The sequence below is a fragment of the Loxodonta africana genome, chromosome X, assembly GCF_030014295.1.
Source record: "Loxodonta africana isolate mLoxAfr1 chromosome X, mLoxAfr1.hap2, whole genome shotgun sequence".
Lineage (NCBI taxonomy): Eukaryota > Metazoa > Chordata > Mammalia > Proboscidea > Elephantidae > Loxodonta > Loxodonta africana.
In genome coordinates, this window is record NC_087369.1 from 54,841,881 (window position 1) to 54,867,006 (window position 25,126).

At 39.3% G+C, this 25,126-nt stretch overlaps 1 protein-coding gene across 2 annotated transcripts in view; it reads right to left on the reverse strand.

The window, feature by feature from the left end:
- SLC9A7 (solute carrier family 9 member A7) overlaps window positions 1-25,126 on the reverse strand; it is a 289,782-nt gene that overhangs the window by 50,821 nt on the left and 213,835 nt on the right. The window contains exons 13-14 of one of the 2 annotated variants that reach the window (XM_010597732.2): window positions 11,164-11,223; window positions 2,792-2,855 (exon numbers count right to left, since the gene is read on the reverse strand). In XM_010597732.2, coding sequence (XP_010596034.1) covers window positions 2,792-2,855; window positions 11,164-11,223 — 124 coding nt within the window. The remainder of the gene's footprint in view (window positions 1-2,791; window positions 2,856-11,163; window positions 11,224-25,126) is intronic. The other variant, XM_023557924.2, reaches the window with a different exon arrangement.

Consider the following 25,126-nt stretch of genomic DNA (forward strand, 5'->3'; position numbering starts at 1 on the left):
TTCTTACAAAATTAATCTTGGCTGGCCATAGTTCTATAGTGGATGCTTTGGAATAGGGTAACCATATCTTAACAGAGCCACCATTTTCCTTTCAACAAAATAAAGACTTGCATCACACTTTTCACTCAGGTTTTCTCAGAATGAGTTTCAAGATCTCCCAATATGTTGCTCTAAATTAGCTTCCAAGTACACAATTCCTGAACCCCTATTTTCTAAATTTCTTAACCAAAGGTAGAGTCAGATAGCAAATTTTCAAAAAGAACTTCTCATTAAAACCACATGTTCCCAATTGGCACAATGGCCAACTCTAATATAATCTCAAATGTCTTCTGGAACACATTCAAGTAGGTACCAAATCTCCAATGAAGCTCACTGAAAAATGTTTCCAAGGAGTCTAGAACTTTCAGAGGCCATGGCTCTGGTTCCTTAAGCTGAGACCTAGAATGGGTATGAATGCCATAAATGCTGTTATAAGCTGAACTATATCCCCCTAAAAGATATGTCTATGTCCTAACCCCCAGTACCTGTGACTATAACCTTATTTGCAAATAGAGCCTTTACAGATATAATGAAGTTAAGATGAGGTCATTATGTTGGGCTCTAATTCAATTATGACTGGTGTCCTTTTAAGAAGAGAAGAGATACAGACACACAGGGAGAACACCATGTGATGACGGATGCAGAGATTGGAATGATGCATCTACATACAAGCCAAGAAACACCAAGGGTTGCCAGCAATGCCAGAAGCTAAAAGAAAAGCATGGAACATATGCTCCCTTAGAATCTTTAGAGAAAGCATGGCCTTGCTGACATCTTGATTTCGGACTTCTAGCCTCCAGAACTATGAGAGAATAAATTTCTGTTGTTTTGAGCCTCTCAGTTTTTGGTACTTTGTTACAGTAGCCCTAGGAAACTAATGCAAATGCCTTATCAGGCTGTGACCGCTCTCAAAGAGAAAGCCATCAGAAAAAGCTATAATGGCATCCCCAAAGCAACACATTTTGGAAGACTTATTAAATCCAATTTGGTAGATGGATTCATTTGGAAGACCCTATGGAATTGGAAATATGCAGACTGGATTTAGAATTAAGTGCAACGATAAGTACAATTCAAAGCTGACAGAAAAAAAAAATGACACTGTACACGGTTTCACAGACAAGGCACTCATGTCGGCAGTAAAGATACCTGCTGCATTGTTTCATCTCTCACTCCCCCATCTATCCACCAAATACCTACTGAGCTCCCCCATATGCCAGGCACTGTGCTCAACACTGGGCGTTCAATTCTGGACAAAATTGTTCTGGACTCCCAAGGCCAAAGGAATAACATTTTTGTATCACATTTTTGCTCCCATCACAACCCTTCTTTCCCTACCTTGTCTGCCCAGGACATGCCAGCCTGGTGAAGGAACAAAACCTGGAGATGAATTCATTCTGACAGCACCATAACAAGGATGGTATGGCAGCTTTAAAACATGCCTACAAATTCTTTGACATTCTTCCCACGCAGAGGTTATGGTCTGTATCCCCTTCCCTTGAATCTGGGTTGGCCTTAGTAACCAATGGAGTGCCACAGAAGTGATGCTGTAATACTTCCAAGGCTAGATCAGAAACAGTGATGTAGCTTCCACCTTGCTTGTTGGGACGCTCACTTTTGGGACTCTGAGCTGTCATGTAAGAAATCTGGCAACCCTGAGACCACCACCTGTGAGGAAGATCAGGCCACATGTAGAAGCCACATGTAGGCATTCCAGCCAGCAATCCTAGTCTTTGAGTCCTCCCAGGCCAGGCAATGGACATATGAGTGAACAAGCCTTCAGATGATTCCGGCCCCCAGCCATCGAGTTACCCCCTGCTTTCAAGCTTTCCCAGCTGAGGCCCTGGAATTCATGGAGCAAAAGCAAGCTGTCCCTACTATGTCCTTTTAAAATTCCTGACCCAAAGTATCCATGAACATAATAAAGTGTTGTCTTGGGGCAGTTCGTTATGAAGCAATAGTAACTGCAGCATATGATCAAATCAAGGGCCAGCACCCTCCCCTCCCCCCACATGGTCTACATCCTGATTCCCTCTGCAGTCTCAGAAGCCCTGACCTGCTCTCACACTTGCCTCAGCGAGCCCCTCCCAGATGCTGCTATAAGGCTGTGCTACTCACTGTTTCTACAACCGGCCTTCCCAGCACTCTGCTCCAGGCCCACACTGCCGCGACACCCTGCCCAAGCCTTAATTGTTAGTAATGCTATGACTTCCAGCACCTAAGGGGGTGGGATCTGCTGTTCTACCACTGCTGGGCTGGAGGGGAACTCAGAGTGCTGTAGAGGACCCCAAGCCCTGGAGGAACAGGAGTGCTTGCAACCACTCAGTGTCTCTCCTCCCTTCTTCAGATTCCCTGGGCTGGATAGTCAAATCATATCCCTCTCCTTCCCTTGCCCAGGCACCACTGATAGACTCAGAACCAGTTATGATGAGTAAATCCCCAATATATCAATTCTGGAAAGTAAATACTCTTCGTGCTCAGCCCATCCCCTTAATATGTTGTTTAAGAACATAGAGATTGGGGTCAAATCCTGGCTCTATCATTTTCTAATTCTCTGACCTTAGATGACTCACTTAAACTCTCAAACTTCAGCTTCTAGTCACCTGAAATGGGGATAACAGCACCTACTTCTTAATGTTGTCTAGATCACAAGGAGGGAATCCACATAAAGGGCCTGGCATGTAATAGGTACTCAATACATTTCAGCTACGTTTAATGATGTCTTCTCTGGAAAGAAGTGTTTCTCATGACTTACCCCTTGTAAGACTTGAAAGCTGTCATTGTTGGGTGGTGGGTCTTGATCTGGGTCAACACCAACTCTGCAAATCACCAGGGAGAAACACAGGAAGAAAAACACAAAGTGTTAGCTTGGACTAGGGCAGCCATGTTGCCTGAATATAGCCAAGATGCTGATCATCTCCCCAAAGCAGAAGGAGTGGTTAGCTGAAAGGAGAGGAAGGCCATCATGCAACAGTTGTGTGAAAGAGGCCCCATACTGCACCAGATCCCAGAGGGGAGGAAGAGCACTATCCCGGGGGCTTATACTGTGAGCAAGGCTTCTGGAAAACAGCACACACTGGCAATGGTCCATCTGCCTTCCTGCACCAGATGGCCCCAGTTATCACCATGAGGGTCCCACTGCACTGGGCCTTTTCCTGTCTGCTGCTTCTTCACTTCCTCCTTGACCTTCTTTTATTTCCCTATCATTTGACAATAAAATTTTCATATACGCAGGGAAAAATTGAAAGAATTTATAGAGAACATTTGTGTACCCTTCCACCTAGATTTTACCATCAACATTTTACTGTATTTCCTTTATTACATATCTACCCAGTTCTCTGTCAGTCATGTTATTTTTTGGATGCATTTCAAATAAAGTTGCAAGCATCAGTATACATTCCCTAAATACTTCAGCATGCATATCATTAACTAGAGTCCTGACCTGCTTTTAATACTGGTGCTCCCACATCCTCCAGCAACAAAGAGGACCTGAGAATTCACACACTTGGGACCAACTACTGAAGAGCAGAAGGAAAAAGCAAAGTGGCAAAACCACTCATAACAAATTCCAGGAAATCACCAGGGTAGTTATCTTGGTCTAGTAACATGCCAGCCATTGCTCTATGCATCTGTAAGTTTTTATCACCCTACCGTCCTCATTCTGAGGCAGAGAACTGTGACACAGATGATGGTGGTGATGGGGGAGGAAACAAAAGATGCCAAGCAAGTTCTATATCTTCCTTCACTCCCTCCAGTGTAGCAAAAATGGACAGTATTCATTTTTAAAAGCCCCTAAAAAAATAAAATATGTAGGAATAAATCTAACCAGGGAAGTAAAAGACCTGTACAAAGAAAACTACAAAACACTACTGCAAGAAACCAAAAGTGACCTACATAAACGGAAAAACATATCGTGTTCATGGATATTGTGAAAATGTCACTTCTACCCAAAGCAATCTATAAACACCAACAGCATTCTTTGAAGAGATGGAAAACCTAATCATTAACTTTATATGGAAAGGAAAGAGACCCTGGATAAGTAAAGCACTATTGAAGAAAAAGAATAAAGTAGGAGGACTCGCACTACCTGACCTCAGAACCTACTATACAGCTACGGTAGTCAAAACAGCCTGGTCCTGGTACAACCGATACTTTGACCAATGGAACAGAACTGAGAACCCAGATGTAAATCCATCCACCTATGGTCACCTGATCTTCAACAAAGGCCCAAAGTTCATCAAATGGGGAAAAGACTGTCTTTTTAACAAATGGTGCTAGTAAAACTAGATCTCCATCCACAATACATAAAACTGGATGTCCATCACACCATAAACAAAAACTAATTCAAAATGGATCAAAGAACTATATATAAAACCAAAAAACTATAAAGATCATAGAAGAAAAAAAAGGTCAATCCTAGAGGCCCTAATATACGGCATAAACAGGATACAAACCATAACTAACAATACACAAACACCAGAAGATAAGCTTCTTTTAAATTTTTAAACACTTCTAAAAATTTAAACACTTATGCTCATCAAAAGACTTCACCAAAAGAGTAAAAAGAGAACCTACAGACTAAGAAAAAAATTGTGGCCATGACAAATCTAACAAAGGTCTAACCTATAAAATCTATAGAAAAATCTAACACCTCTACAACAAAAAGACAAATAATCCAATGAAAAAATAGGCAAAGGATATGAACAGGCACTTCAACAAAGAAGACATTCAGGTGACTAACAGACAAATGAGGAAACGGTCACAATCACTAGCCATTACAGAAATGCAAATCAAAACTACAATGAGATACCATCTCACCCCAACATCACTGGCATAAATCAAATAAAGAGAAAATAACAAATGCTGGAGAGGCTGTGGGGAGCTTGGAACTCTTATGCACTGCTGGTGGGAATGTAAAATGGTATAACCATTTTGGGAAACAACATGGCACTTCCTTAAAAAGCTAGAAATAGAAATACTGTATGATCCAGAAATCCCACTCCTAGGAATATATCCTGGAGAAATAACAGCCTTCACACAAATAGACATATGCACACCCATGTTCACTGCAGCATTACTCACAATAGCAAAAAGATGGAAATAACCTAAGTGCCCATCAACAGATGAAATGGATAAACAAACTATGGTACATATACACAATGGAATACTATGCAACGATAAAGAACAATGATGAATCTGCAAAACATCTCACAACGTGGATGAATCTGTAGGGCATTATGCTGAGTGAAATAGGTCAATCACAAAAGGGCAAATACTGTATGAGACCATCATTATAAAAACACATGAAAATGTTTCCACACAGAAAGACACAATCCTTGATGGCTACAAGAGAGGGGAGGGGTGGGGAGGGAAAAATACAAACTAGATCCTAGATAAGTGGTAACTCCGGTGAAGGGTAAAATAGTACACAATACAGGGGAAGTCAGCACAACTTGACCAAGGCAAGGTCATGGAAGCGTCAAAGCATGTCCAAACTGCTTGAGGGACTGAATTGCTGGGCTGAGGGCTGGAGACCATGGTCTCAGGGGACATCTAGCTCAATTGACAGAACACAGTTCATAAAGAAAATATTCTATATTCTACTTTGGTGAGTAGCATCTGAGATCTTAAAAGCTTGTGAGCCACCATCTACTGGTCTCACCTCTTCTAGAGCAAGGGAGAATGAAGAAAACCAAAGACACAAGGGAAATATTAGTCCAAAGGACTAAGGGGCCACATCTACCACAGCCTCCACCAGACTGAGTCCAGCACAACTAGATGGTGCCCAGTTACCACCACTGACTGCTCAGACAGGGATCACAATAGAGGGTCCCAGACAGAGCTGGAAAAAAATGTAGAACAAAATTCGAGCTCACAAAAAAAGACCAGACTTACTGGTCTGACAAAGAATGGAGAAACCCTGAGAGTATAGCCCCTGGACTCCCTTTTAACTCAGTACTGAAGTCACTCCTGAGGTTCACCCTTCAGCCAAAGATTAGACAAGCGCATAAAACAAAACAAGACTAAATGGGCACGCCAGCCCAGGGGCAAGGATGAGAAGGCAGGAGGGGACAGGAAAGCTGGCAACAGGGAACCTAAGGTCAAGAAAGGGAGAGTGTTGACATGTATGGGATTGGCAACCAATGGCACAAAACAATATGTGTACTAACTAGTTAATGAGAAACTAATTTGCTCTGTAAACCTTCATCTAAACTACAATAAAAAATAAATGGATGGTATCACAAGAGGTGAACAGAGAACACAGCTTTCGGCAGATGAGGTTTGATTTGATCTTGAAGACGGTGTTGAATGGGCTCTAACAGGGGTGTTATTTGCAGTCTGGTACTCAGGTGTTGACTCCTGTGAGCAGACAGTGGATGCATACAACCCCTATATGCGCACCTTATTTTTCCCCCTCTCTCTCCCACCTGTGATGTCCAGATATATCTTGAGAAAAGAAACTAATGGAGAAGGGGAATAGAAGACAACACAGATGTATCCACCCTCTCACAGTCAACTTCTACTCTCTCTTGTCCTCACAACTGGATCCTGAATTGGATCCGGGGGCCTTTGAGCAACAAATCTCACAGAGGTTGACATGAAATTTGTTGACATGAAAATCATCCAATTCAGGGGCCCAGGGACTGCCCACAAAAGTCATGCCACAGTCTCAGTTCCCCCAAAGTGCCTTATGTATAAAAGTGATAGAGGAGAGGTTGCATATGGAATTCCTAGCTATTCATCTTTAACCCCTGCCTGTTTTTAATCTCTTAATGCACAGAGTATATATAGAAAAATTCTTTATGTGGTGGCTTTGTCAGTATTTGTATGAGCAACAGCTAGGAATCCAATATTAGACCTTGTTCTGTAGAGTCTATAGTAACACAAAGCCACTGAATCCCTGACTAATTTACTCCAGTTAGCTCCCAGTCACCAGGGGTAGGCTCAGAGGGGTAGGGTGCTGGTTAATCCAGCATCTCTCAGAAGGCCTACCAGAACACCATGGACACAGCAGCCCTCAGCTTAACCAGAGACAGGCTATGGTGGGGCGGCAGCAACAAGATTATGTGGATGAAGGGGATGTCATAAAGTGCTGTATGGCCAAAGAGTATGGCAGTTCCTATCTATCACTAATAATCCTTTCTGCATCATGTATTTTGAAAATGATAAAACAAATTTGCTTTATCAGCCCAGAGGAAAAAGGAAGCCTGTGGGCAAGGGGAAAAGGCCTAAGTGTGCTCTGCACTATAATGAAGAAAATAAAATCAAGTATAGTAAAAGCTGCCAAATGAAACTTGGCTCCCTCTATTCTTTTAACGAATCTCTGCTAGGAGAAAAAAAAAATTCTGCTTAACAAGAATTGCTTGTAAAGACTAAATTTTGACTCTTTTCATTCAAGTCCTGCAAGTGTCAGTGGAACTCACCCATATAAAGAATGGAGTAAGACCAGAGCTCTGACTCAGGGCCCACATAGCCAGGCCAGAATTCAAAACAAAACATGAAACACTGCAATAATTTGACAAACTTACTAAGTTATGGTTACCCTAACCCCATCCCAGACTTGTCGGTGGTTTGAACCCACCAGCTGCTCTGCAGGAGAAAGATGTGGCAGTCTGGTTCTGTAAAGATTACAACCTTGGAAACCCTATGGGGCAGTTCTACTCTGTCCTGTAGGGTTGCTATGAGTCGGAATTGACTTGACAGCAACGGGTTTATCTCTAGCCATAAGAAAAACTAATCAGAAAAATCCGGACTGTGGGACATTCCACAAACAACTAGCCAGAATACTTAAACAACAACAACAACAAAAAAGAACCCTCAGTGTCATAAGGGGCACACACACCAAAAAAATCAAGGTGATTGTTAAGATTAAGAGACTAAAGAGACATGTAAACCAAAGTAAACTTTGATTGGATCCTGGATCAAGAGTGTGTGTGTGTATAAAATTCATGTTAATTTTCTTAGGTGTGACAACAATATTGTGATTATGTAAGAGACTGAATTACTAGGAGATACATACTGAGGTATTTGGGGGTACAAAGTCATGATGTCTGCAACATACTTTGAAATGGTTCAGAGAGAGAGGAAGAGAGAGATTGAGAGAACACAAAAATGATTTTAAAAATGACAAAAAGTTAACCACTGGTAAATAAAGGTTAGTACTTAGATATTCATCGTTCTTTCAATTATTTTTTGCAAATTTTAGATTTTTCATGATTAAAAAAATATTTAAGTATAGTCTTGGTGAAAATACTTCTAAAACACACCAGTCTATTTTCCTGTCTCTGTAATTTAATCTAATACTAATGATTCAGGATCTTGTATTATTTCAGGGTCTAAACACCACAAATTGTAAACATCCATGGGCATAGTGTGCTATAACTGGTTGAGTGAAACCTAACTGATTGTAGTCATTACATTATTTTCTTTTCCAGGTAAGTCCTGGAATGTTTTGTTGAGATTCTCTTTCTCCTAATAGTGAACGGCAAGGAGAAAAATGCTAGTTGAGACAAATAGTTAATCAAATCCCAACCCAAGCAGGCTTTTTCAGATCTGGTTGTGCACACCCCATGGAAATCCGTAGTTGTGAGTACAGTCCTAGCCAGTGTTCCCTTTCCTTGCTTCTACCACCTTTCTGCTGGGGAAGTTCATACCCTCGATGCAACCACTTGCTATCAACCACCTGTCCAAGATACAGTCCTGACAGCACTAAGCCCAAAAGGACCTCCTGGAAGGGCCCTGTAGGGCCTCTTGCAGGTCCCTGCTACTGGTCATTAAGTGCTGCAAAGGAGATTCCCTGAAAAAGGAAGCAAAGACCTGTTTCCCAGCTTGCTCCCACTTTTTAAATGCCAAGAGAAAACAGACTAGAGGTTGTTAGATACAAATAGAGTTACTTTGTGATTGCTTTCCCTATTCAAGGCTGTTTACTTTAGGATGATTTAATAATTACTTTGAAGGAGCCCTGGTGGTGTAATGGTGAAGTGCTCAGCTGCCAAAAGTTTGAGGGTTTGAACCCACCCAGCAGCTCTGCGGGAGAAAGACCTGGCAATCTGCTCACGTAAAGATTACAGCCTAGAAAACTCTATGGGTCAGTTCTACTCTGCTCTACAGGGTTGCTATGAGTCAGAATTGACTCGATGGCACCTAACAACAACAATAATTACTTTACTGGCAGGGTTGAGGGCCCCTTGGACTACTCCCCAAGGATGACACTGGGCCCTGTGGCTCCCTACAAATAGCCCCACCCTTGAGGCAGAGCCCAGAACCAAACTGGTCTCTGTGAACAGGAGATAAAGCAATGGGCCGGGGTGTTTGGTGCTGTGCTGGGCAGCAATAAAGTCCAGACACAGTGTTTTAATTATAATGCCTCAGGAGACTTGGGGGTCCCTTAACTTTCTGAAATTGCTAGTTTCAGACACACTGTCCACAGTATATATTTTTCTCCTGACTTGCTACAATGTTTTTGATCCAGCACACTATATAAACCTGGAACTTTTTGTACTGTTTTAGTATAGCATAGTTAAGCATTCTCCTGATGCATTACGGTCGAGGTCATCAGAGAATAGGTTGACAAAACCCTCAAGCAATGAAATAAACAGTCTTCCAGAATGAATTAAATTATCCTTATTTTCACTAGGAATGATTAAATACAGATAACTAATAATTTGTAATTCTGATTAATAGCCACATAAAATCTCAGAAATTTTGTTAACTGTTCTACTTTATCCAATGTATTTTTTAATTTGAATAACCAGGGTCCTGAATAATTTGAGGAATATGAGACAGAACCCTCATATTAAACCCTGAACACCAGATCATTATCTGAACTCTCTCATGTCCCGAGTATAATAACTTACTTACTTGAAGGATCTTGCTTCTTAAAGGTGGATGCTTCAAAGGAGAGAATTTCCTCTGCAGATTAACTAGTACCTGAAGTCAGGTCTAGAAAATTCACTTTTCTATTTGTGCGTGTGTGTGTTTTAAACAGTAGCAATTTGTGTGAACCCAGGGAGTATAAATCCTTCAATTAATTTCATGTGTGTCATTACTGCACACATCTGAAGCCTGGTGATTTCCTGAGATCCAGGCCCCATTACAGGTATTACTCAATGCTTTCATCATTGCCCTGGAGCGGTGAAATACTTTAGCAACGCTAAGAACAGAGTTCAAGCTTATCTTGCATTTGATTTATCTACCAGCACTGAGAATAGGGTCAGAAAGAAAGCTTGCTGACTAAAGATACAAAAAGAAAAGAAGAAACATTCAAGTTTTTACCTTGGTTGCCCAGACATTACCACACTTAAGTACAATTATATCATAAACTTGCATGGACACTGAAAGACAAACTGCATTAGAAGAATTTTTAACTATCTATTTGGTTTAAAAAATCTGTTTCTCATTATCTTCCGATTCAACACAATTAGGTACAAGTACAGAAATACATAATTTAAAAAACTACAACGGCATTGGTGTTTAATTAAGATGGTGTAAAAAAAATTTTTTTTAAGCCATACCCCAGTCATGGCTAAAATGTGAAATTCTAGCTCTCTTTTGAGTTAAAAGCCTTACTTACTAGATCATAAGCAGGATGTGGAAACCCTGGTGGCGTAGTGGTTAAGTGCTACAGCTGCTAACCAAAGGGTCAGCAGTTCAAATCCACCAGGTGCTCCTTGAAAACTCTATGGGGCAGTTCTACTCTGTCCTATAGGGTCGCTATGAGTTGGAATTGACTTGACGGCACTGGGTTTTTTTGGGTAAGCAGGATGTTGTGGAAAAAGTGAGCCTCTGAAAATGGGTTGCTCTTAACACGAAGTTCAGTTTTCCAAGAAGAAAACACTTGCCAACTCAGGTTTTTGATGTTGACAATGCATTGTCTAAACGAGGGGGAAAGGAGTAGAATCCCAGGAACACTGACACATCAATCCACCCAGAGAAAGGGTGGAAAAATTATTAGAATTGACCTAATTTCTTGCCCCTTTGTTAAAAGGTGTGTGCATGGGGGGGGGAGCATTAGGCACACACGGGAAGGAAGAAAGAGACAAACAGCATAAAGAGAAATATCTCAGGTTAGAAAGAGGAGAAAAGCCAGGCCCAGTTAATTCTTTTTTGAGGATGCCTTTGTGTCACCTGAAGTACTGCCAGCAGTGTTCATTCTGGTCCTCTTCGGAGGGCTCCTCAACGCCAACTCTGGGCAGCACAAGAAGGGAACGTGAGTGTACCAGGGATACCAGGGGAGCTAAGAGCTCTGGGGACATGACCTGGACCACATCCATCAAAGACTAGGCCATCTCACTTTAAATATAAATCCATACCTTCTCTTAAACTGTCCCCCATTCCATAAACCCAGAGAGGAGGAGAAACTGCTAAATATAAATTTAAAGCAAAAATGTCAGGAGCCAGGTTAAATGAAGATATGAAGCCAATCAGAAATGAAGACATGCCTCTCAAAATATAACGTAATTAAATCATATGAATAAATATAACTCATAAAAAATGAATTTATAGAATTTTTCAGGAATTTATCTATTTCATAAAACAAGATACATCCACATAAAAAAATAGAAAACAAAACATTAATATTTAAGTGACTTTACAGAAAGAGCAAGAAGCAGTGTATTACTGAAAATAGCAATGATAATTATGAAGACAAAGATAGCCATGTTGCCTGTAGGTTCAACCTGAAGGACAAGAGTCCAACTTCTGCTATTCTCTTTATCTTGTGGTCTTAGGGTTGATATGGTTCATTTTCACCTTGCTTAATAATTGCTGGGCTATTAAGAGTGCAGTTGAACTTCACCATCATGCTAGAGCAGGGCTTCTCAACTTGGCAGTACTGACATTTTGGGCTGGATATCTCTTTGTTGTGAGGGGCTGTCCTGTGCATTGCAGGATGTTTGGCAGCAACCCTGTCCTCTACCCACAAGATGCCAGCAGCACTCCCATCCCCAGTAGTGACAATCAAAAACATCTCCAGATACTGCCAAATGCCCCATGTGCCAAACCCAAAAAATCATTGCCGTTGAGTCCATTCCAACTCATAGCAACCCTATAGGACAGAGTAGAACTGCCCCATAGAGTTTCCAAGGAGCGCCTGGTGGATTCGAACTGCCAACCCTTTGGTTAGCAGCTGTAGCACTTAACCACTAGGCCACCAGGGTTTCCCGTTTATCCCTAGATAATTTTTATCACATTTATTTATTATTGCATTTATCACACTATGATCATCCCCATTTAACCAGTGAGGAAACTGAGGTTTAGAGAGGTTAAATAAGTTGCCCAAGGTCATAAAGGTAAAAAATGGTAGTGCCAACATTCTAACTCAGGCTGTCAGACCCCAGAGCCCCAGCTCTTTACCTTATAGGATACCGCCTTGGATTACAAGGTGGCATCTTTAAACTCTTTAAAAATATCCAGTTACAAATATTATCACATAAAAAGCTTAGGGGTTCTCCTTGCCATTTTTCCTTATGTTATCTTCCAAAGACTTCTATTGTAAATTCTCAGTCTAACATGATTATACCAAGCAGAGTGTTCTTACTTGTCCTCAAATGATTTTATTACTGTACTCTGTGGTGTGAAGGTTACCTGCTCATTTGGCTGACTGGGTGATCCCCCACCCCCATCACTACTTCATGGAGGTGAGGACTCCAAGGACGACCACTGTGCCACTAAAATGCACTCAGGACATGTACAAGGCTCATCTGCTGAAGTATTCCCATGATCACTGTCATAAATTGTCAAAATTATACCCTTTGTGAATAAAACATACCTGAGAGACTAAAAAAAAAAAAATACTATATAGTTTATGCTTTACCATAAAACAGATTATTTTGCCATTATGCTTTAAAATGCCAATCACAAAACACCAACATAAAAAGAAATTAGGCTTATGCAAAAACAATGATTTGGCTTTGTATTTTTAAGTTATATTTTTTTCTTATATACACACTTACTCACACACACCACTTACTATGGTTAAATCACAGTCAATTCCTGATTATTTATCGTAGAACTCCAAAACCCACCCTGGACTTGTGACTTTTGAGCAGCTACTTAATTTTTCAACAAGGCCTCTAACAGAAGCCTGGAGAAATGAGGAATGAGGACATAGTGATCCCACTAAGGTTACAGAGGTCAAAATACCACACTGAACTTTAGGGGGTTTCTGAATCAATTTAGAATAAGAACCTGGGTTACATAAACGATTAGTAGCGATTAAGTAATGCCACAACCCACTAGCAAGAAAAACCAATCAGTCTCACTACCTTTTTCACAGGGAATTTCTTTGGTACCTCTGTAAATGTCAGCTTCTATGCTGACATAATGGCTATTTATACATGTACATCTGGAAAAATGCAATGAACTGGTGCCATATGTATTTTTCAACAGGGAGATACTTTGCTTCTTTGTGTTGTCTAGGTAGAGTTGGACAGAAGAAAATAATAAAGGTAAGAGCAGAAATCTGTAAAATAGAAGACAGAAAATCATTAAATAAAAAGCTAATTCCTTAGAAAAACCAATAAAATTGACAAACTTCTACCAAGAATGACAAAGAGAAAAGGCACAAATTAGCAATATTAGCAGTGAATAGGAGATATCCCTATAGACTATGCAGACATCAAAAGGATAATAAATGAAAACCCTGGTGGCGTAGCGGTTAAGTACTATGGCTGCTAACCAAAGGGTCGGCAGCTCAAATTCGCCAGGCACTCCTTGGACACTCCATGGGGCAGTTCTACTCTGTCCTATAGGGTTGCTATGAGTCAGAATCGACTTGATGGCACTGGGTTTGGTTTTTTTTTAATGAACAATTCTACACACGTAAACTTGACAATTAAGATGAAATGAACTAACTTCACAAACTACAACAACTCATCCGATGTGAAATAGAAAATTTGAATGAATCTGTAACTATTAAAGAAATTGACTACTTATATCAGGTGGACACTTGAGACTGTGATGGCATCTCCTGTCTGGAGGGGAGATAGGAGGGTAGAGAGGGTTAGAAACTGGCAAAACCGTCACGAAAGGAGAGACTGGAAGGAGGGAGCAGGCTGACTCAGGGGGACAGTAAGTGGGAGTATGGAGTAAGGTGTATATAAGCTTATATGTGACAGACTGACTTGATTTGTAAACTTTCACTTAAAGCACAATAAAAATTATTTAAAAAAAATTATTAAAGGACAAATATAGATAACATTTGCCAATTAAAAAAAAAAAGAAAAGAAATTGACTACTGAAAAAGAAATCTCCAGGTCCAGATGGTTTCACTGGAGAATTCTGACAAATATTTAAAGAAAAGAATTAACACCAATTCTACAAATCTCTTCCAGAAAACAGAAGATTAGGGAACATGTCCCAATTCATTTTTCTGAGGCCAAGTGGGCAAAAGTAGTCCAAAAAAAAGAAAACTACACACCAAACTCCATGTGCCTGTCAATTTGTGCTACTTTGGTGGCTTAAGTGTTGCTGTGATACAGGAAGCTACGCCACTGGTATTTCAAATACCAGCAGGGTCACCCATGGAGAACAAGTTTCAGGGCAGCCTCCAGACTAAGACAGACTAGGAAGAAGGACCCGGCAGTCTACTTCTGAAAAGGTTAGCCAGTGAAAACCTTATGAATAGCAGAAGAACACTGTCTCATACAGTACTGGAAAATGAGCCCCTCAGGTTGGAAGGCACTCACTCAAAATACAACTGAGGAAGGGTTGCCTTCACAAAGTAGAGTCGACCTTAATGACACGAATGGGGTCAAGCTTTTGGGACCTTCATTTGTTGATGTGGCATGACTCAAAATGAGAAGAAACAGCTGCAAACACCCATTAATAATCAGAATGTGGAATGTACGAAGTACAAATCTAGGAAAATTGGAAATCATCAAAAATGAAATGGAACATATAAATATCGATACCACAGAAATTAGTGAACTGAAATGGACTGAGTAGGCCATTTTGAACCAGACAATCAAAGATAAAGATAAAGGGAGAATTTTAAGAGTGGCTAGGTATAAGCCAAAAGGAACCTACAAAAGGAGAGTCAATAAGAATAAGCTCAGACTACTTTGCAGAAACCATGCAACCAAGAAGGCAATAGGATGACATATATAAAGCACTGAAGAAAAAAAAAGTGCCAGCCAAAAATCATATATCCAGCAAAATTGTCTCCCAAATATGAAGGCAAATATAGGACATTTCCAGATAAACAGAAGTTTAGGGAATTTGGAAAAACCAAACCAAAACTACAAGAAATACTAAAGGAAATCCTCTGGTTACAAAGCCAATGATATCAGATATCAACCCAAGACTAGAACACAGGACACAGCAACCAGATATCAACCCAGATAGGGAAATCACAAAAATAAATCAAGATTAAAAAAAACACTCAAAACAGGGAAACAGCTATGTAATTATGTAAAAGATGACAACATTAAATCAATAAAGAGGGACTAAAAAATGTAGTCATAGATTTTTCATATAGAGAGGAAATCAAGGCTATATAAAGAAATAAAATTTGGTTTGAACTTGGAAAAATAGGGGTAAATATTAAGGTAACCACAAAGGAGACCAACAATCCTACACACCAAAATAAAATACATGAAAAACATAAACACTTAACAAAAAAAAATCAACAACAATGAAAAGGAGGAAAACACAATATATAAAGAAAAACTACTCAGCACAAAAAATTAAGTGGAACAAAGAAACTGGCAACAACACACGCAAAAAAAGACATCAAAATGACAGCACTAAACTCATACCTATCAGTAATTACGCTAAATGTAAATGGACTAAATGCACCAATAAAGAGACAGAGAGTGGCCAAATGGATAAAAAAACACAATCCATCTACATATTCCCTATAAGAGACAAGCCTTAGACTTATAGACACAAACTAAAACTGAAAGGATGGAAAAAAATATATCAAGCAAACAACAACCAAAACGGAGCATGAGTGGCAATATTAATTTCTGACAACACAGATTTTAAAGTTAAATCTACCACAAAGGATAGGGAAGGACACTATATAATGATTAAAGGGACATTATACCAGGAGGATATGACCGTATTAAATATTTACGCACCCAACAACAGGGCTTCAAGGGATGTAAAACAAACTCTCACAGGATTGAAAAGTGAGATAGACAGCTCCACAATTATAGTAGGAGACTTCAATACACCACTTTCACTGAAGGACAGAACATCCAGAAAGAAGTTCAATAAAGACACCGAAGATCTAAATGCTACAATCAACCAACTTGACCTCAAACACATATACAGAACACTCCACCAAACGGTTGTCAAGTATACTTTCTTTTCCAAAGTACATGGAACATTCTCTAAAATAGACCACATATTAGGTCATAAAGCAAGCCTTAGCAGAACCAAAACATCAAAATATTACAAAGCATCTTCTCTGACCATAAGGCCATAAAAGTAGAAATCAGTAACAGAAACAGCAGGGAAAAGAAATCAAGTACTTGGAAACTGAACAATACCCTGCTCAAATATGTCTAGGTTAGAGAAGAAATTAAGAACAGACTATAAATAAATTCATAGAGTCCAAGGAGAATGAAAACACTTCCTATCAGAACCTTTGGGACATAGCAAAAGCAGTGCTCAAAGGTCAATTGAGAGCAATAAATGCACCAAAAAGAACAAAGGGCCAAAATAAAAAAATTATCCCTACAACAAATAGAAAGAAAGCAACAAAAGAAACTGTCAGGCACCAGAAGAAAGCAAATAATAAAACTTAGAGCAGAATTAAATGAAATAGAAAACAGAAAAGCAATTGAAAGAGTTAATAAGACCAAAAGCTGGTCCTTCGAAAACATTAACAAAATCGATAAACCATTGGCCAGAAAAAAAAAAAGAAAATCAGAAGAGGAAGCAAAAAACCCAAATAAGAAATGAGACAGGTGATCGCAACACACCCAACTGAAATTAAAAGAATCATATCAGATTACTGTGAAAAACTGTACTCTAAGAAATTTGAAAACCTAGAAGGAATGGATGAACTTCTAGAAACACACTACCTACCTAAACTAACAGAAACAGAGATACAACAACTCAATAAACCCACAACAACAGAAGAGATTGAAAAGGTAATTAAAAAACTCTGACAAAAAATAGCCCTGGCTCTGATGGATTCACAGGAGAATTATCCAAACGTTCAGAGAAGAGTTAACACCACTACCAGTAAAGGTATTTCATAGAGCATACAAAAGGATGGAAAACTCCCAAACTCTTTTTTTGAAGCCAGTATACCCCTGAAACCAAAACCAGGTAAAGGCACCACAAAAAAAAGAAAATTACAGACCAACATCCCCCATGAACTACCGAAAAAGAAATCTCCAGGTCCAGACGGTTTCACTGGAGAATTCTGACAAATATTTAAAGACAAGAATTAACACCAATTCTACAAATCTCTGAGATACAAAAATCCTCAACAAAATTCTAGCCAATAGAACTTAACAACATATCAAAAAAATAATTCACTATGACCATACCAGTATACAGAGATGGTTCAACATTAGAAAAACAATCAATGTAATCCCTCACATAAATAAAACAAAAGATAAGAACCACATAATCTTATCAACTGATGCAGAAAAGGCATCTCAACAAACTCCAACACCATTCATGATAAGAACTCTCAGCAAAAGAAGAATAGAAGGAAAATTCCTCAACAGAATAAAGGGCATTTATACACAGCCAACAGCCAACATCATCCTAAATGGAGAGAGTCTGAAAGCATTCCCCTTGAGATCGGGAACCAGACAAGGAGGCCCTTTATCATCACTCTTATTCAACATTGTGCTGGAGGTCCTAGCCAGGGCAATTACGCTAAAGAAATAAAGGGTATCCAGATTGGCAAGGAAGAAGTAGAAGTATCTCTATTTGCAGATGACGTGATCTTATACACAGAAAACCCTAAAGAATCCTCAAGAAAACTACTGAAACTAATAGAAGAGTTCAGCAGAGTATCAGGATACAAGACAAACATACAAAAATCAGTTGGCTTCCTCTACACCAACAAAAAGAACGTCAAAGAAGAAATCACCATATAAATACCATTTACAATAGCCCCCAAGAAGATGAAATACTAGGAATAAATCTAACCAGAGAAGTAAAAGACCTATACAAAGAAAACTACAAGACACTACTGCAAGAAAACAAGAGACCTACATAACTGGAAAAACATACCTTGCTCATAGATAGAAAGACTCAACATTATAAACATGTCTCTTCTACCGAAAGCCTTCTACAGATAAAATAAAATTTCGATCCAAATTCCACTGACATTTTTTAATGAGATGGAGAAACAAATCTCCAACTTCATACGGAAGGGAAAGAGGCCCAGAATAAGTAAAGAATTACTGAAAAAGAAGAAGAAAGTGGGAGGCCTCACACTACCTGACTTTAGAACATATTACACCACCACAGTAGTCAAAACAGCCTGGTACTGGTACATTAATGGATTCACAGACCAATGTAGCACAATTGGAAATCCATAAATAAATCCATCAACCTATGAGCAGCTGATATTTGACATGGGCCCAAAGTCAGAAAAATGGGGAAAAACAATCATTTTAACAAATGGTGCTGGCACAACTGGATATTCATCTGCAAAAAAATGAACAAGACCCATACCTCACACCATCTACAAAAACTAACTTAAAATGGATCAAAGACCTAAATAAAAAAAATATAAAACCTAAAATGATAAAGATCACTGAAGGAAAAATAGGGACAATGCTAGGCATACTAAACAACCAGTGCCATCGAGTCGATTCTGACTCATAGCGACCCTCTAGGACAGACTAGAACTGCCCCATAGAGTTTCCAAGAAGCGCCTGGCGGACTTGAACTGCCAGCCCTTTGGTTAGCAGCTGTAGCACTTAACCACTACGTCACCAGGGTTTCCAATAAACAGGATAGAAAACATTACTAACAATGCACAAACTCCAAAAGAGAACCTAGATAACCGGGAACATAGCAAAAAATGTAATGGGCTCCAAGAATCCACAGAGAGACAGCAAATAGTAATTTAGAAGATTAAAAATAATATTTCAGAATTAGAGGAGGCGGAGCCAAGATGGTGGAATAGACAGACGCTTCCGGCGAGAGCTCTTACAACAAAGACGCGAAAAAAAAAGTGAAACAAGTATGTTTATGACAAGCTAGGAGCAATGAACATCAAAGGTAAGCTTAGAAAATGAACTGAGGGGCAGGGGGAAGAAGAGAAGGCTCAGAAGCAGAGAGGAGTTACTGGACCTGAATCACGGGGAGCCCTCAAGCACCATTCCTGGGAGTGGCTGCGGTGGGCTGTACTTGCATTTGGCTGCAGTTTCCTCAGAGAGAAGCAGCCAGCCACACAGCCTACTCATACCTCCAGAAGCACAGAATAATGACACTCTCAGCAAAAGCTAAGTACTTGTGTATATTTCGCTGTGTCCCCCCCACCCCCAAGCCGGCGCCAGTGGCTGTTGATTTTCCTGGCCCTGAGATAGGCCTTGCTGAGCACCTAGAGCCATTCCTCCGGACTTGGAGAAGGAATAAATTTGCAACTAGAGGAAAAGATAATTTGCCAGCTCCACTAACACGGGGAGCTCATAGGGACAGAAGCAGCTCCTGTCCAGGCATAAAAGGTCCATGGACTTTGAGTACATTTCCCCCCTGCATGGACCTGTGTGGGCCTATATCAGAATAGGCACTTGTTGCCAGGCTCCAACCATTTCAGCTGTGTAGCGGAGAGGTGGGTGTTTGATGTTTGACATTGCTTTGCCTGTTAAACAAGGTCCTCACTGACCCACATCAGGGACCTAAGGACTGGTAGCTCCACTCAGGTCACCCAGCCACCTGCGACAGGGGTCCAAAGATAACTGGTACCTCCCAGTCCTTACAACCAAAAACTTTGGGTGCCCACGGTCTGTCTGCAGAACCCACCCACCTGCACGCTCAAGGGAACAGGGACGCTCTTCCCTCAGAGACACTTGGGGGCCAGTTCTCAGCCCCCTGCCTTGTTCAGAGCATAACCCCCTGCTGAAATCAGATACCGGCATATATGCTAAACAACCCTGCCCCTCTAAGACTGTAGGACAGAGCCTGTACCACACACTTGATGATCAGATGCTTGGACACCTGAGCTGAATTCATACAAGAAAACTGAATGGACTCCTAGACTGATATACCTGATAACAGCTCTAGCCATCTGGGGACAGGACGTCAGATCTCCAAAGGAGAAAATAATCAAACTAGCTCACTCAAGCAACCCATTTGGGCATATCAAAACAAAACAAAGCAAGAAGCTACAACACAGTAAGCAAGCATAAAATGAACTAATGCAATAACTTATAGATGGCTCGGATACAACAGTCAATATCAAGTCACATAAAGAAACAGACCATGATCGCCTCAACAACCTCTCAAAACAAAGAATCAAGGGATCTTCTAGATGAAAGTGCATTCCTGGAATTACCGGAGGCAGAACACAAAAGATTAACATACAGAACCCTTCAAGACATCAGGAAGGAAATGAGGCAATGTGCAGAACAAGCCAAGGAACACACAGAGAAAGCAATTGAAGAAATTAAAAAGATTATTCAGGAACATAATGAAAAAACTAATAAGCTAGAAAAATCCACAGACAGAAAGCAATCAGAAATTCAGAAGATTAACAATAAAATTACAGAAGTGGACAACTCAACAGCAAGTCAGAGGAACAGAATTGAGCAAGCAGACGGCAGAATTTCTGAACTTGAAGATAAAGACCTTGGCACTAATAAATTTGAAGAAAAATCAGATAAAAGAATTAAAAAAAACGAAGAAAACTTAAGGATCATGTGGGACTCTATCAAGAAAAATAATCCACAAATGATTGGAGTACCAGAACAGGGAGGGATAACAGAAAATACAAAGAGAGTTGTTGAAGATTTATTGGCAGAAAATTTCCCTGATATCTTGGTGAAAGATGAGAAGATACCTATCCAAGACGCTCATCGAACTCCACATAAGGTAGATTTTAAAAAATTCACCAAGACATATTACAATCAAACTTGCCAAAACCAAAGACAAAGACAGATTTTTCAGAGCAGCTAGGGATGAACGAAAAGTCACCTACAAAGGAGAGTCCATAGGAATAAGCTCCGACTACTCGGCAGAAACCATGCAAACAAGAAGGCAATGGGATAACTTATATAAAAAATTGAAGGAAAAAAATTGGCAGCAAAGAATTATATATGCAGCACAACTGTCTCTCAAATATGAAGGTGAAATTGGGACATTTCCAGGTAAACAGAAGTTTAGGGAATTTGTAGAAACCAAACCAAAAACTACAAGAAATACTAAAGGGAGTTCTTTGGTTAGAAAATCAATAATATCAGGTATCAACCGAAGACTAGAAAGCTGGGCAGAGCAATCAGAAGTCAAGCCAGAAAGGGAAATCACACAAAAAAGATTAAAAAATGCTCAAAACAGGGAAACAGTGATGTTATTACGTAAAAGAAGAAAACATTAAATCAGTAAAGAGGGATTAGGAAATGTAGTCACAGATCTTCCATATGGAGAGGAAGACAAGTCGATACAAAGAAATAAAAGTTAGGTTTAAATTTAGAAAAACAGGGGTAAATAATAAGGCAACCAAAAAGGAGACAAACTATCCTACTAATCAAAATAAAGTACAAGAAAAAAATAGACTCAGCAGAAACAAAATCAACAATGAATATGAGGAAAGGACAATATATAAACATAATATACGTGCCACATAAACTTAACTGGGAAAAAGAAACTGTCAACAACACACACAAAAAAGACATCAAAATGATAGCACTAAATTCATACCTATCCATAAACACCCTGAATGTAAATGGACTAAATGCACCAATAAAGAGACAGGGAGTGGCAGAATGGATTAAAAAAAAAGATTTGTCTATATGCTGCCTACAAGAGAAACACCTTAGACTTAGAGACACAAACAAACTAAAACTCAAAGGATGGAAAAAAATATATCCAGCAAACAACAATCAAAAAAGAGCAGGAGTAGCAATATTAATTTCTGACAAAATGACTTCAAAGTTAAATCCATCATAAAGGATAAAGAAGGACACCATATAATGATTAAAAGGAGAATATGCCAAGAAGATGAAACCATATTCAATATTTATGCACCCAGTGACAGGGCTGCAAGATACATAAAACAAGCTCTATCAGCATTGAAAAGTGAGATAGTCAGCTCTAAAATAATAGTAGGAGACTTGAACACAACACTTGTGGTGAAGGACAGGACATACAGAAAGAAGCTCAATAAAGACACGGAAGTTCTAAATGCCACAATCAACCAACTTGACCTCATAGACATTTACAGAACACTCCACCCAACAGCAACCAAGTATACTTTCTTTTCCAGTGCACATGGAACATTCTCTAGAATAGACCACATATTAGGTCATAAAGCAAGCCTTGGCAGAATCCAAAACACTGAAATATTACAAAGCATCTTCTCTGTTCATAAGGACACAAAACCGGAAATCAAATACAGAAAAAGCAGGGAAAAGAAATCAAACACTTGGAAACTGAATAATATCCTGCTCAAAAAACACTGGACTATAGAAGACATTAAGGATGGTGTAAACAAATTCATAGAATCCAATGAGAATGAAAACACTTCCTATCAGAACCTTTGGGACACAGCAAAAGCAGTGCTCAAAGGTCAATTTACAGCAATAAATGCACGAATAGAAAACGAAGAAAGGGCCAAAATCAAAGAATTATCCCTAAACTTGAACAAATAGAAGGAGAGCAACAAAAGAAACCCTCAGGCACCAGAAGAAAACAAATAATAAAAATTAGATCACAACTAAATGAAATAGAAAACAGAAAAACAATTGAAAGAATTAACAAGACCAAATGTTGGTTCTTTGAAAAAGGCAACAAAATTGATAAACCACTGGCCAAACTGACAAAAGAAAAACAGGAGAGGAAGCAAATAACCCAAAGAAGAAATGAGATGAGCGACATTGCAACAGACCCAACTGAAATTATAAGAATCATATCAGATTACTATGAAAAATTGTACTCTAACAAATTTGAAAACCTAGAAGAAATGGATGAATTTCTAGAAACACACTACCTACCTAAACTAACACAAACAGAGGTAGAGCAACTAAATAGACCCATAATAAAAGAAGAGATTGAAAAGGTAATCAAAAAACTTCTAACAAACAACAACAACAACAAAAAAAAACCTGGCCCGAATGGCTTTACTGCAGATTTCTACCAAACTTTCAGAGAAGAGTTAACACCACTACGACTGAAGGTATTTCAGAGCACAGAAAAGGACAGAATACTCCCAAACTCATTCCATGAAGCCAGCATATCTCTGATACCAAAGCCAGGTAAAGACACCTCAAAAAAAAATTACATACCTATATCCCTCATGAACTTAGATGCAAAAATGCTCAACAAAATCCTAGCCAGTGGAATTCAACAACATATCAAAAAAATTATTCACCATAACCAAGTGGGATTCATACCAGGTATGCATGGCTGGTTCAACGTTAGAAAAACGATTAATGTAATCCATCATATAAATAAAACAAAAGATGAGAATCGCATTGTTTTATCAAGTGGTGCAGAAAAGGCATTTGACAAAGTTCAATACCCATTCATGATGAAAACTCTCAGGAGAAGAGGAATAGGAGGAAAATTCCTCAACAAAATAAAGGGCATATATACAAAGGCAATAGCCAACATCATCCTAAATGAAGAGGCCTTGAAAGCATTCCCCTTGAGATCGGGAACCAGACAAGGATGCCCTTTATCACCACTCTTATTCAACATTGTGCTGGAGGTCCTAGCTAGAGCAACTAGGCTAGATAAAGAAAAAAAGGGCATACAGATTGGCAAGGAAGAACCAAAAGTATCTCTATTTGTAGACGACATGACCTTATACACAGACAACCCTAAGGAATCTGCAAGTACTGAAGCTAACAGAAGAGTTCAGCAGAGTATGGGGATACAAGATAAACATACAAAAATCAGTTGGATTCGTCTACACCAACAGAAAGAACATCGAAGAGGAAATCACCAAATCAATACCATTTATAGTAGCCCCCAAGAAGATAAAATACTTAGGAATAAATCTTACTAGAGATGTAAAAGACTCATACAAAGAAAACTATAAAACACTTCTGCAAGAAACCAGAGACCTACATAAGTGGAAAAACAAACCTTGCTCATGGACAGGAAGACTTAACATTATAAAAATGTCTATTCTACCAAAAATGACATTTTTTAATGAGATGAACAAACAAATAACCAACTTCATATGGAAGGGAAAGAGGCCCTGGATAAGTAAAGTATTACTGAAAAAGAAGAACAAAGTGGGAGGCCTTACTGTACCTGATTTTAGAACCTATTACACAGCCACAGTAGTCAGAACAGCCTGGAACTGCTAAAACAACAGATACATAGACCACTGGAACAGAATTGAGAATCCAGACATAAATCCATCCACATATGAACAGCTGATATTTGCCAAAGGCCTAAAGTCAGTAAAACGGGGAAAAGACAGTCTTTTTAACAAATGGTGCTGCCATAACTGGACATCCACCTGCAAAAAAATGAAACAAGATCCATACCTCACTCAATGCACAAAAACGAGCTCAAATTGGATCAAAGACCTAAATATAAAATCTAAAACAATAAAGATCATGGAAGAAAAAATAGGGACAATGTTAGGAGCCCTAATACATGGCCTAAACAGAATACAAACCATTACTAACAATGCAGAAAAAAACTAGATAACTGGGAGCTCCTAAAAATCAAACACTTATGCTCATCCACAGACTTCACCACAAGAGTAAAAGGATTACCTAGAGCTGGGAAAAAGTTTTTAGCTATGACATTTCCGATCAGCGCCTGATGTCTGAAATCCACATGATACTGCAAAAACTCAACTACAAAAAGACAAATAACCCAATTAAAAAAGGGCCCAAAGATATGAACAGACACTTTAGTAAGGTAGCTAACAGATACATGAGGAAATGCTCACAGTCATTAGCCATTAGAGAAACGCAAATCAAAAGTACAA